At 40.4% G+C, this 13,881-nt stretch overlaps 1 protein-coding gene across 2 annotated transcripts in view; it reads left to right on the top strand.

Annotated features, from left to right (window-relative positions):
* EIF5B (eukaryotic translation initiation factor 5B) overlaps window positions 1-12,665 on the top strand; it is a gene marked incomplete at its 3' end in the record, with an annotated part of 30,992 nt that extends 18,327 nt beyond the window's left edge. For both annotated transcript variants that reach the window (XM_079538183.1, XM_079538182.1), the window contains exons 9-24: window positions 233-313; window positions 2,067-2,371; window positions 2,992-3,099; window positions 3,251-3,361; window positions 4,312-4,379; window positions 5,487-5,628; window positions 6,575-6,706; window positions 7,303-7,485; window positions 7,623-7,784; window positions 8,455-8,586; window positions 9,824-9,955; window positions 10,082-10,158; window positions 10,279-10,443; window positions 11,334-11,472; window positions 11,978-12,139; window positions 12,558-12,665. In XM_079538183.1, the coding sequence (XP_079394309.1) occupies window positions 233-313; window positions 2,067-2,371; window positions 2,992-3,099; window positions 3,251-3,361; window positions 4,312-4,379; window positions 5,487-5,628; window positions 6,575-6,706; window positions 7,303-7,485; window positions 7,623-7,784; window positions 8,455-8,586; window positions 9,824-9,955; window positions 10,082-10,158; window positions 10,279-10,443; window positions 11,334-11,472; window positions 11,978-12,139; window positions 12,558-12,665 (2,207 nt within the window). The remainder of the gene's footprint in view (window positions 1-232; window positions 314-2,066; window positions 2,372-2,991; window positions 3,100-3,250; window positions 3,362-4,311; window positions 4,380-5,486; window positions 5,629-6,574; window positions 6,707-7,302; window positions 7,486-7,622; window positions 7,785-8,454; window positions 8,587-9,823; window positions 9,956-10,081; window positions 10,159-10,278; window positions 10,444-11,333; window positions 11,473-11,977; window positions 12,140-12,557) is intronic.
* Between the last annotated feature and the right edge of the window lie 1,216 nt (window positions 12,666-13,881).

The raw sequence follows: 13,881 nt of genomic DNA, 5'->3' as shown, positions 1-13,881 counted from the left end.
TGTGCTAGGCAAAGGTTATAGAACTGTAAAATTTACAGGAGAGGACTGAAGTTTACGTGTTTCTTAAGTGTGCAGCATTTTTCTACTTAGGGAGTATGGAGATAATTTGTTATAATTATGGTAGCAAACTTGTAAGTTTCAGCAGTCCATGTGTCAAAGGAAAGGTCATCTTAAATTTCGTATGTTGGTGTGCTGTTTCTCTTCCTCTAATGTTGGATTTCTTCCTTTTCAGAAGAAAAGGAGGAAGAAGAAGAAGAAGATGCAGGCTTGGATGACTGGGAAGCCATGGTTAGTGATGAAGATGGAGAAAAAGGTGAGCATGTAAATACTGAACAGATGTATTTTTTTCTGATTAACAGTTGTTCTCAGGGCTTCGTTTTTAGTTTGTATGGAACCAGTAGTGTGCTTAGACTCCCCTTCTCCCACTGTTAAATCATTTGCAAGGCAAGCGTGATAGAAAATAGACATAAGATTGTCTGTTCATCAAAGGCAGAGCTTTCACTGACTGAACAGACACGGTTCGATGCTCCCCTTTGGAAATATACGTGCACTTATCACCTAAAATATATCAGTTGGATATTTTTATTTTATTGGGAGTAAAAAAAAGTAAAAAAATGCCCTCCTCTTAATGTATGTTTTCAACCTCATTTGGGAGCCAAGAGAATCTTTCTACTTGATACTGTATTTCTCTAGTAGCTATTCCAAATCCCTAATGATTTTACTACAGAAATCTGGCAACATCTAGGAGAATACCTTCAACACAGGTTCTCAAAGAGATGAGAGACTGAGGTGGCCTGAAGGTTAGCATGCATGCATTACAGTAAGTTCTAAGTACCTTCTCTCCTCTCCTTTGAGAGGCAAGCATAGAAGAGTTAACAGAACATTGATATTCCTAAGCATGTATGCCAAAGCCTCTATTCTGTCTGGTCAATGGCAGCTTCTGTTGGGGTTGTTAAGAGCTGAACAAAAATGTAGGGGTAATTTCTCAGATATTTTCCTCTTCTGTTGGAGGAAAGATACATTGCTGTGGATCTTCCAGAACAGTTGTTAATTACTGTAGTTAGTGCTTCCATGATCTGCCTTTGTTGTTGAGATCAAGAACTATCCAAGTCTTTTTTTATTTGCTCAGCTGTGGACACATCATATTTCATTGCTAGTGTGTGCTCCTATGGTCTTAGGCTGTTCTACCTTAGAGTACTAATGGCTGCTAACCTTCTTTAAAGTCTGTTGCTACTACACTGAGGAGAATGCCTCTATTCCACTTCTTGCTACTTGTATTTGAAGGAACTGCCAATGTGGAGAAAAAAACCTTCCTTGGAATTAGATCTAGTCTATTAATAAGCTCATGGACTTTCAATGTAGCAAGGAAACATTACTAATCTCAAAGAGCAGTGAGCCTACTAGCATCTTTGTAAAGAGAACAAGATATAGCTTTAAAGAGTGCTTGTTAGCGTGTCCTTTGTGAATTTACAGGTGTGGTAACCAGGGAGCTTTCAAAGAAAGAAGATTACTTGCAGATAGATCTTGTTTATTGAAGAATCCCTTTGAAAAGTATTGTTTCTTAATTAGGAATTAATTAGGTGTAGGAAAATTTAGAATGAGATATGAAAAGTAGTAGAAAAGCTCAGTTCTCATTATTTCTGTTGCTTCAAGATACCTTCCTGATCACTGAATCCATACTGTGTTGAATTTGGAGGATGGCTTTGTTTAGAAGTGGGAGTGCATCCATTCCTTGTTGAAGTGCACAGAGCTTTAGAAAATGTCACTTCTCAGAATTTTTGCAAATGATTTCAAATGGAAGTGTGCTGCTGATATCATTCCTCCCTCCAGCCCCAAACTTACTTCGCAGGTTCTAAACACTTTAAATCAGCAGCTCTGAACATGAAACACATTTCATATTTACAGTTGAGAGATGATCTTGCATTGCACTTCTGGGGTGGAACCTAATCTCAGTCCTCTCTCTTTGGCAGCAGACTCAGTAGACTTTCTTCATTTCTTTATGTTGCTCTCTCCCCTGGAAACGTGAATTTAAGGAAGTTCTTACTTTAGATTTTATTTTTTGATAGAGAGCAAACCTGTTCACATTGAAGTCAAAGAACAAAATGAAGTAGATGAGGAAGAAGAGGAGGAGGAAGAGGATGAAGAGGACGAAGAAGAGGAGAGCGAAGAATCTGAGGATGCGGAAAGCGAAGGGAGTGAAGATGAGGATGACAAGACTTCAGATGAGAGGGATGCAGATTCCCAAGCTACTGGGAAACAATCTGGGGAAAGAAAGCCCAGCAAGGAAATTAGCTCTGATTCTGAGTATGACTCAGATGATGACCGCACTAAGGAAGAGCGCGCTTATGACAAAGCTAAACGGAGAATTGAGGTATTGGGATGCAGCTTTATTTGGGGGAGTTCTCATGATGTGTAAGGAACAACGAATTTTCAGTTCACAGGAAGGCCTTTGAACTATAGTTGCCAAAATGATGGCTGTGTCATGACGCTGTTTAGGCAGGTCCATACATTGGGCTAATGAAAGCAATGCCTGTTATTGCCTGAAGCCAATCTACCACAGCTTGATCACGAAGAATATACGTGTCAGTGTCACTCTTGTCTGCCTCTCCTTCTTCTGGACAAAGAAGCTTTTATCCTTTACAGAGAAAGATTTTAGTGTTAAAAGCTGTATTTCTAAATTGTACAGCATTTTTGTGACTACTTTAATGCCCTCTGTTTCCTTACCCAAGTTCCTTCTTCAAAATGAACCACTGAGAAAGCTGATAAGTTAGCCTGTGAGCCTGTAACAATAATAGCAACAACAAGCATAAAACACATTAAGTATTTGCTGAAGGCATTTGGACTTGGGAAAAGAGGGATGGCAGGCCTTGAATTGCCTTGAAAATTTAAGTCCTGCTGTTAGCTTTGTTTAGTGTAGATATGTGGTCAGTTCAAGGGGTGAGCTGTGTTTCTTGATTTATACGTAACAATTTTCCTGCATCTGCTATATAGAAGCGTCGAGCTGAAAACAGCAAAAATGCCAACACTGAAAAGCTGAGAGCACCAGTTATTTGTGTCCTGGGGCATGTAGACACAGGCAAGACCAAAATTTTAGATAAGGTAAGATGCCGAATGTGAAGGTACCTCTCCTTGCGTGTGTGTTTTTTGGGGTTAAAAATAGAAAAGATTAAATTGTCTTCAAAGGAGTTACTTTAAATGGGATCTGACATGTGAATATTTCTGGTCTTTTTTTTCTTGTTTTTGCCTTCAGCTCCGCCATACTCATGTGCAGGACAGTGAAGCTGGTGGGATCACCCAGCAGATAGGTGCAACTAATGTGCCTCTTGAAGCTATTAATGAACAAACTAAGATGGTGAAAAATGTAAGTTATAGCACTTCAAAGACTTAAAATAAATAAATAAATTAATTAATATTTTTATATAATATATAAAATAATATATGTAAACTAGTTACTACTTAGGCCTTGTGAGATATCTCCACAAAGTCAGATACCCTTTTCCTGCCAACGTTGGTGTTGATTTAATTCCTATAGGCAATAACTTCGTAAGCTCTGACTTTTGAAACTTACTGAGTATTTTATTGTTAACAAAGCTTCACTTCTTACCTCCTGTGCTGAAATTGGTCCAGTTCACAGGTGATGAATGTTATCGTTAGAGAAATAGCAACTGTTGTGTATTGCTGGTTTTGGATACTATATGCTGCCTGTAGCAGCTGACCGAAAAACTTTGGCAGTGATGCCTGTTTCTAAGGGATGGAAATATTACAAGTAATTTTAGTTGAGTAATCCTAAAACTATTCAGCTAAGTGCTGAGGAAGTGTTCTGGACAAACTTTCCTCACAAAACATTTGGCTGCTACTGAAAATAACGATGAGCTTGCATCATTAGCTCCTGGAAAATCCTAACAGTAAAGTCTCTCTTAATTCCATATATATGTTTTAAACTTATTTAATTTTACAGAAGTTTTATGTAGTCTTTTAAAAATGTGAAATCCTTGGGGACGAGAAAACATTCACAACAAGGGTGATAAATCTTGCTAGCTTGAATGTATTTTCTGGGGTTTTTCTTTTTTCTTGTTCCCCTCCTATAGGCTACTTTGTCTTAACAAATCTTCCCTGAGCTTATGGCTATTTGGCATCTAGGAGATGTACTGCATTGTATTTTTTGTATGGCAATTAGCTTTGATTTATTTTGTGGAGGTGCTGGCTTCAAAATGTCTGTGGATTTTCTGAAGCAAGTGCTATCTGTAAGCTGCCAGCTCAGGTTTCTTCTTGCACTACCTTGCCAAGGTGACTAATATTTTGCAATGTTAGTTTGACAGAGAGAACATAAAAATTCCAGGAATGCTGATAATTGACACTCCAGGACATGAGTCTTTCAGGTAATGTTTGTTCACACAGTATTGTATTTCCCAGAAGATGCCTGAAGCATCTGCATGTATTTTTAACTAAGGATTAAGTCTTTCTCTAGTCTGTTGTGTTTCTTCTTCCTTTATAAAAACTGAAGTAGAGGTTTGCTTACTTTACAGCTGCTTTTTATATCTGGTTAATATCTGGCATTTAATATCTGGTTAATGTCTTGTCTTCATGCCAGTTGAGACAAGAGTATCTGTAAAAACACGTAAATAATTTTTGTTAATATAATTATTGTAAGAGGGAAGATAGAGGCAGGAAGGAAGGTAGCTGTAGAAGAACGGGTGACCCAGGTATGCTGGCATGAAAAAATCAAGCTCTTCTCATCTCCAGTTCTGTGTCCAGCTGATATAACTGAGTTCAGGACACAGTGAGACATCAGTTGCACAAATAAGCTGATTCCTAGCAGAGTTCTTGTACAGTCCAGGGATACAGGTGGCATACAGACAAAAGATGCTAGATCATCTTTTAAGTTAAAAGCACACTGTGCACAACTGTTCTCATTGAGGTGGTGTTCAGATGAAATCCCTGGACAGGATTAAGACTTTGTTGTGATGTTCTTAAATGTTAGCCTCTAAAAGGATTGACGTGCCAGGCCTTAGGTACATGATGATATTCTGACCTGTTTCTTGGCATCCTGTCACTTACAGCCCTTTTTCTAGCCAGGTTTTATTCAGCACTTCAGGTGTCTGATACTGGTGTTTGTCATAACATTGAGTCATCTGTCTCATTCAGATTTTCCTCCTATACTTCACTGTAACCCTCTCAGTTTCCACTCAAAGCAATTCAATGAATCATAACTTGTAAGAAGTCTATAACAGCAGGAAAGCTATAGGCAGAATTGTAGTTTCTTCTTACTTTTGCTTATGTGTATTCAAATATACACTGTTAAATGGACTTCACAGTATTATTTCAGTGTTTCATGGATGCATAATGAAGGACAATTTCTGATGGAGGAAAGATGAATATTTGATCAGCTTTCACTTTTTATTCATGAGTGTAAGTTTGACACTGTATTTGGTGATTTTCTTAAAGTTCTGTTGCAACATGATCTTTTTTCTCTTTTAATGCCACAGCAATTTAAGAAATAGAGGAAGCTCACTTTGTGACATTGCCATTCTCGTAGTTGACATTATGCATGGTTTGGAACCACAGACAATTGAATCCATAAACCTGTTGAAATCTAAGAAATGCCCCTTTATTGTAGCTCTCAACAAGGTAAGAAAGCTTTTCTCTATGATGGTATTTTTTTATATTGTAAGAAGGTATTTTGACTCTAGTTTTCTGTTGTCTTTCGTGATCTTGAATTGCCTGTGCAAAGACTGAAGCAGTGTTTCTTAGCTCCTTTCTGCTGCATTTTGGTCAGCTGCTTTACGGGAGTTTTGCAGAACAATGTGGCAGTTTGTCTCACAGTTCTTACTGATAAACTTAGACAACTTCAGCATACTTTTGAAAGTGAACTGAATATTAGCATTAAAGGTTGCTGGAACCAAGGCAGCTTTATCTCATTGCTGAAAATAGCTGTGATGTTTTTAAAACGATTGGATGGAGGGGTGATAAAAGATTAACAAAAAGATCTTATGGTTTATGTTATAGTCCTGTCACTTAGGTCATAATCCATTTTCTAAGATCCAGTTCTGAGATGTAAAGCCAGTTCTTTGGACCTAAGATCAGTTTGTTTTCTGGAAGTCCTTCTGAAGCATGCAGGTTGTATGTTTTGGACAGCCCCAACCATCTCTGTAGCAGTGTGGGAAAGGGTTCAAATTCACCAGTAAGTTTAGAAAAATCTTTGTAAAACGAGTGCAGTCACTTTTCAAAGGGAATAAAAAACAGCCTCAAGTTTTTGTGTATGTAAAGCTGTACATGAGTCTCTTTTGTCTGAGTGTTTTATCTTAAACCTGACGTAAATTATGTATGTAAACTTCTTCCATATGAACACAGACTATTACGGGTTAAATGATTAAAATATGAAGTAGTATTGCTTTCCTGACATTCGCTCTGGCATCAGGTAGATACATAGAGAAATAATGCCTTTGAAGCAAGTCGATTTGACTGCTAGCCATCCAGTATTGCTAGCTGATGAAGTATTTATCTCAAATCGTGTGGAGTAAGCATAAAGTTGTCCTTCATGTTGCGGAAGGTGATGTATTACTGTGTTTTCAAGATCGACAGGTTATACGACTGGAAAAAAAGTCCTGATACAGATGTAGCTGTGACTTTAAAGAAGCAGAAAAAGAATACAAAAGATGAGTTTGAAGAACGTGCAAAAGCTATCATAGTGGAATTTGCAAAACAGGTAGGTTGGAATATGCAAGTCTTTTCTGTTAATGGAAGTGGTAGTAAGGATGGTGCTGTGGGTGTGGTGGTTTTGATCGCTTCTGACACATTGGTGTTTACTGTCCGTAAGCCAAATTTTGTTGTCAAGTAACAGCTCTTTGAACTGCTCCATCTTTGGAGTGCTAGACTGGAGAAAAGTAACAGCAAATTGCTGTGCGTGGTCAGTGAAGACACGAAGAGCAAATCAAGTTCTCTGTCCCTGTTCTTACCCTCTTTGGGAATCACACGAGAGAATCCCATCTGTCCCTTGTTCCCTTGGACACCAGAGGGGTGCGAGTCGTATCAACTGTGGGAACAGCTGTTGGTGGCATACAATAGTATCTAGAAGCTTCATGTGGTAATAGGCTTTGTAGAGTTATCCCATGCTGCATCCAAGTATAGGTTGAAGCTGCATTTCTGTAGTGAGCTGCCAGTAACTGTGTTGGTTTTATTTTAAATTAAAGTAGAGAATTGCAGTGGTTGGCTGGAATTGTATGTTACTGTTAACTGTGTGTATATGGTGTGTGTGTGTGTACGTATCTGTTTTCCCCAAGTAACTATTAATCCTGATTGCAGGGTTTGAATGCTGCCTTGTTTTATGAGAATAAGGATCCCCGCACTTTTGTTTCTCTTGTACCTACCTCTGCTCACACAGGGGATGGCATGGGAAGTCTGATAGCTCTTCTCGTTGAGCTAACGCAAACTATGCTGACCAAGAGATTGGCTGAGTGTCAAGAACTGAGAGCTCAAGTCATGGAGGTAATTCAGCAGCTATTCTTTGAAACTCACCCAGAAATTTCTGCCCTCACCCCCTCGCTCCCTTCTACTTGGCTTACAATTAAAAAAAGAAATAATTGTTAAAGCAGAGATTAACTTTCTTTCCCTCTTTTGTTCAGGTTAAAGCACTGCCAGGCATGGGCACTACCATAGATGTTATTTTAATTAATGGACGCCTGAGGGAGGGAGACACCATTATTGTTCCTGGTGTAGAAGGTCCCATAGTGACTCAGATTAGAGGTCTTCTGCTACCTCCTCCTATGAAGGAGCTACGAGTCAAGGTATGAAAACTGGTTGGTGTACTGGCATTAAGAAAGCATTTAGAACCAGAATAAAATCAAGTTTTGATACAATAGAGAATGTAGTAGAATTCAGTAGCAGTATGGAAGGATGACTTGAAAGGGAAGGCAGTACAATATGTAAAAAGCATTTCTGGCCATTGCTTCTCTATATTCAAAGCGAAAGATAAACCGGTGTGTGAAACTGTTATGAGACTTATGTCTTGTGTGGGGTTAAACAGCAGTGTTAACATTATAGGTTTCCCAGGTCAACAAGATGGATTTCCACCAAGGTGGATTTCAGTGATTTGATGGCAGATGTATTTTTGGTGAGCAACTTCCTATCACTGCTTGCAGTTTCCTAGTGTGCCCAAGTTGTTGGTCCTCTTCTGTGCCTTGGACAGCTCCCCTGCTGCTGCATGCCTTGTCTCCCATTCCTGAATCCCAACAATAATAACAATAAAAATTTAATGGGAGAAGAGTATTCAGATAAACAGGATGTCAGCACTGTGAACTAGAGAAAGTAACTGATAGATAGGAAGAGCTGGATTTCACTGTCGTCCTGTCTGCTGCACTTGCTGGTGGTGAGCTCTTCAGCATCTCTTTACTACTACTTTGTATTGCTGAGTAGCATCTATGCGAATTCTTTCCTACTGTGTGTTCTCCTTTTCAGAACCAATACGAAAAGCACAAAGAGGTGGTTGCTGCTCAAGGTGTGAAGATTCTTGGGAAAGATTTGGAAAAAACATTGGCTGGTTTGCCATTGCTTGTAGCTCATAAAGAGGATGAAGTCCCAGTCCTCAAGGTGAGATGGCTGATGTTGAAATGAGACACTTAATCTGGGGGTGACTGAGCTCTCTGGTGGTGAAGTTCATCCCAAGATTGAGAGCTCAACGTTCAAGTAACTTGTTATGCTTGTTTTTTTGGTTATGTGTGAGAAACTGTTACAATCATCTGGACACAAGGCTCTGCAGCGTCTTAAGTGTTACTGCATTGATGTTTTTGCTATCTTGATTCTTAGTTTTCCTTGATGTTTTGCTGGGTTGTCTCTACTTATGGAATAAGGACTGAAAACACATCATAGCACAGTTTGACTGCATTATTAACTACTGATTCAGCATCTGCAGTGATTCATACATATATTTCAGTGAAATCACACTGCTGGTGGAATTTCTTAAACTATCATCAGGATTGGAAAGACCTGTGTAATAAACTTTCTTTTGTAACTTTCAAAGAGGCCAAAGAAAGAACGCATCTATCTCAAAAACTGAAATTCAGATGAGATGCTCCTGCCCTTCCAAAGTGAAGAAGTAGTTTAAAAAGAAGACCCACTGTGCTGATAGTTTGTTTATCCACAGTTTTCCTTCAGCCTACTGTTTACTTACCTTTGCCTCTTAAGGAAGGTTAATCCTTCAGATCCTCCAGTTACAGGCTGTTTCTGGGTAGATCAGAGTATGTATGTAAAATCTACTTGTTATAGATGTGAGAACTTAAAAGTAAAAGGTAACAACTATTGATCTGTTAGAGGAAAAGAGTGTTCAGGCTTGAGAGGCACAGGCTCTTGAAAACAGGATTGTAACGTCTCAGAGCAACAAGGTGGCCCTTCTGCTCTGATATCCTCAGTGGTGTACCTAGGCCTTGCTGCTCATGAGGCATTCAGAATCCTTTTTAGCCAATGGTTTTAGGGATCTCTCTTTGTTAATGTTCAGTTGAGCAACTGAAGACACCGGCGCATGCTGTTTTGTGTGTTCTTTCATCTTGCTGGAAGAAGCCTACTGTGTTTGGTGGAACAACGTAGGTTGCAAAGAAGTGTTACTGGCTCTCAAGATGGCTGTCTGCTTTGGGTTTGTGGTCACCTTCTTTCAAAGCCCTCAAATACGATTTGGTACAGGCTCTTCTCACCAAGCCACAGTGTATCACAGGGCTGTGTGTGACTTGTACTGTGGGGCTCCACGCTGGTACCTGTCGGTACGGCTGTCAGGAACAGGAAGACTGCATACCAAGAACAGCAAAAGAACTAAACCTTGCTTTTCTTTCTAAAGGATGAACTGATACACGAACTGAAGCAAACACTGAATGCAATCAAGTTAGAAGAGAAGGGTGTTTATGTCCAGGCTTCTACTTTAGGGTCTTTGGAAGCATTACTTGAATTTCTTAAAACGTCAGAAGTGCCAGTAAGTGCTCTCTGTGCTGCGTCTGATGTTGCTTCTATTGCTGTGTGGTGGTGTTTGAGTTGGTAACTGTTTCCTTTCAACTCAGAAAGGTCAGTGACTGATTTGTGTGCCTTTTCTCTTCAACAGTATGCAGGAATTAACATAGGTCCTGTCCATAAAAAAGATGTTATGAAGGCATCCGTTATGTTGGAACACGACCCCCAGTAAGTGAGCTCTTTGCTTTACTGTGTTGGCAAATGCATAGCGGTGTTTCGGGAAGCCTCCCTTCTCAGCTGCAGTTCTGTGATCTGCCTGCTGAACTGCTTGACTTCTTTCTGTTGCAGATATGCAGTCATCCTGGCATTTGATGTGAGGATCGAACGTGACGCGCAGGAAATGGCTGATAGTTTAGGAGTGCGAATTTTTAGTGCTGAAATAATTTATCACTTATTTGATGCCTTCACAAAATACAGACAAGACTACAAAAAACAGAAACAAGAAGAATTCAAGTAAGTAAAAGCAGTCCTATTCTGCATGCTTCGTAAGTAACAGAGTCTCTTAATCCTTTTATTACTAAATGAAATTGCATTTAGCTCGTTGATTGCTAGTTATTGCTTAGAAGTAGTGAAGGAAGGAAAAGAGGAAGAAGATGGGACAATAACCTGTTAGTTTTCAGGAATACAGTCCAGTCTAAATGTTTACATCCAGGATTAGGATTAGTAGGGTGGGAGTTGTGAAGTCATTGCAAGACTTAGCTCATGCAACATGGAGTGTTCTTAATGAGGTTTCCCTCATATACTTTTCTGACAGATGGGAGCTGCAGAGTTGAGAAAGCAAGCAGAAGGGTTTGGGTTCTACTGTTTCATGTTTATGTAATTGCAGTGAACAAGGCTCAGTTCTGACTGCAGAAGCATGAATTATCATTTAAGGCTTTATGGGGATCCAAAACTTAATTTTTGGAATCTGGTCCTCAGTAAAGACAGTAAACCATTTATTTTTAATCCAAATTTGAGACTGTGTAGCTCAACATTTTAAAATACTTGTTCACAAACAAAAGTTTTGAATTTCTTCAGTCGCTGATGGATTGTGGCAACACTTCTCATGCTCCTCTGAGGTTATAATTGCACTGCAATTATTGTTCCTTTGGTCACAGTCTTAGCCAGTGCCCGAGCCAGTCACAATAAAATCCACGACATCCCTGCCTGTCACTGTCATTGTCACCTGCAGTTCTTGAAGATGGAGCATTGAATAGGTTCAGCAGAGAATTTTCCTGCCTGATGCTTTGTCAAGTGACACTGTTAGAATAAACGTCTAGGCTGTGTGATAGCGGGCAGAACTGTGTGCTTTGGTTGCTGTTACAGCATCTATTTCAAAACACCTTTTCTTTGTTGTCTTCCAGGCATATAGCAGTATTTCCTTGCAAGATGAAAATACTCCCTCAGTTTATTTTCAACTCCCGTGACCCAATAGTGATGGGTGTGGTGGTGGAGGCAGGCCAGGTGAAGCAGGGGACTCCCATGTGTGTACCCAGCAAAAACGTGAGTAAGAGCCTCTTCCCAAGGATGCTCGATCTAGCTGGTAGTTGCTGGAATGATGCACCAGGAAATGTTTGCATGCATTTCATCGTTGTGCAGAACTTTGGCAGAGGAGATGAGATGCAGAGTTTTAGATCGTGCTACTCTGCTGGAAGAGTCACATCCTGCAGCAGAGAGTGCCCTGCCAGGAAGCATAGCACGGCTGTGGCAGGCAGCCTCTCTCCTTTGTGCAATGTTGATGTTGTGATGCAGAGTAACAAGCAGAACTTCCACTGCTGGTCACTAATAAGGGGAGAACTCAAGTCTTGATGTTCTGAAGGATAACAAATAAGGCAGCTGAGCTACAGAGGGGTTGGCACCGCTGCCCTTTTCTGTGCTCACAGTGCTCATTTGCAAGTTCTGAGGTAGTGGCTCTGATAGCTTCGTGTGAGCAACTAGCAGGAATTGAGAGAGCACCCGTGCATGGGTTTTGCTGATCTGTCTTACAGTTTCTTCCTTGCGTTTACAGTTTGTTGACATTGGAATAGTTACAAGTATTGAAATAAACCACAAGCCAGTGGAAGTGGCAAAAAAAGGCCAAGAAGTGTGTGTTAAAATAGAACCTATTCCTGGTGAATCACCGAAAATGTATGGACGGCATTTTGAAGCCACAGACATCCTTGTCAGTAAGGTAAAAGCCAGCTGCATTTGTGGTGTATGACAGGGGTAACAAAGTGAAACAGTCGTGTGAAGCCTGAAAAACTGATACTGGTGACCCTCATTGGAGAGAGAGAGCCACTTGAAATTCCTCGTGCAGGGCTTTGTTGTGTTCTTCTGTAGCCTTATTATGACTTCTGTAGCAGTGCTGCTCAGGAGAGCCAAAGGAATGAGGTACTGTAGCTAAAAGCACTTGGAAGCTCAGTGCGCCAGAGGGGGAATCTAGTCAGTGAGCTATTTGTGTACCGTTGTCTGTAGTTGGTGCTCACAGCTCACCCCTTCCTGTTCTGTAGGTGGGTGCCTTTTCTGTAGGTTACTGTTCCCGGTGTGTGAAGAGCTGCCTTTGTCACCGTGCACATCTGTTTCTGATGGGCTTGTCTTGTGTGTTACAGATCAGCCGTCAGTCCATCGATGCTCTGAAGGACTGGTTCAGGGACGAAATGCAGAAGTCTGACTGGCAGCTCATAGTGGAGCTGAAGAAGGTGTTTGAAATCATCTAGATAACTTTTTACAGCGATGGGAGGCAGGAATAGACTTGCTATTCCTGTTTTAAAAGTTACCAACAAAGTCGTATACTGAAGACAGTGTTGGATATGTGTTTGGGAGGAAAATATGTGGATAAAATGTTTTCCATGAGAAACCAAGAAATTTACACTGGTTTGACAGTGGTCAATTTACATGTTCCCACGGTTCCAATGTGCCTGTTCACCTGTTCCCACCGCCCTTCCCAATACTGGCTGCTGTTTTAAAGTTTGCCCTTTCTTCTCTTACACCTTCCTTCCACCCTTTTTCCCTCCTCTCTCCAAAATAAAGTAAAATAAATTGAATTTTTATTACAGAACTAGAGCTCTTTCACTTTTATACTGATGAGATCAGTACTGCAGTATTTGATTAACTAAGCTTCTGCAGACTTTGTGATTCTTGGGACATTTTTGATGTAAGAAGTACTTCTTTATTTATGCATACCTCTTTCCTTGATTCTCTTTTCCAACATTCTTCTGCTTTGTGCCTATAGACATTTTTTTAAATAGACAACTAGGCGATTGGATCTTTCTGTATTTGCTTTGTGTGAAATGATGTAAAGCATAGTTGGCCGCCTTCTACTGCTTGTACAGTTCATGACAGTCAACCTGTAATCATTATAACGCAGAGCTGCAATAAAGGAGATGGACATACGGCTCTTGTTTGACGGCGCTTCAATAAACAAAACGTCCCTCATGAGTTGCAGGTCAGAACGATGGGAGGGTCGTGGTGGGGAGGAGGTTGGATGTGTCATCTCTGCAGCTGCTGCAAAGCGATTGTCCGCATGGAAGTGCTGACTGCGGGAGCTGACCTGCGGTCGTGTATCATGGTAGGACAGGTCTGGTTCAGAAGGTGTTTGTCATGACCAGGAATCAGTGCCATCCCACCATCTCCATCTCTTCTGTCCCCCCAGCTCCCCCAGTCTACCTTTCCTCAGGCACTCTGTTAATGTTCAGCTTGGGGTGAGAGTTGGGAAGCAAACGCAAGCTGAAGTGAAATCCGTAACGATCTGATTTAATGATTCAAAATAGAAGAATTTAAGTTGCGGTGAGCAGTTAGATCACGTTTATTCTGTCACTTAGATCTCTTTTCTTGAGTTGGAAAAAAACCTGAATTTGATGCTGGGGCCTGTCTATGCTCCATTACAAAGGAGCATTTAACAACTTGCCACCTGAACTTAATAAAATTTTTTTT

This window comes from Tetrao urogallus, assembly GCF_951394365.1.
Source record: "Tetrao urogallus genome assembly, chromosome: 1".
Classification (NCBI taxonomy): domain Eukaryota; kingdom Metazoa; phylum Chordata; class Aves; order Galliformes; family Phasianidae; genus Tetrao; species Tetrao urogallus.
This window is presented reverse-complemented; position numbering and strand designations above follow the sequence as displayed.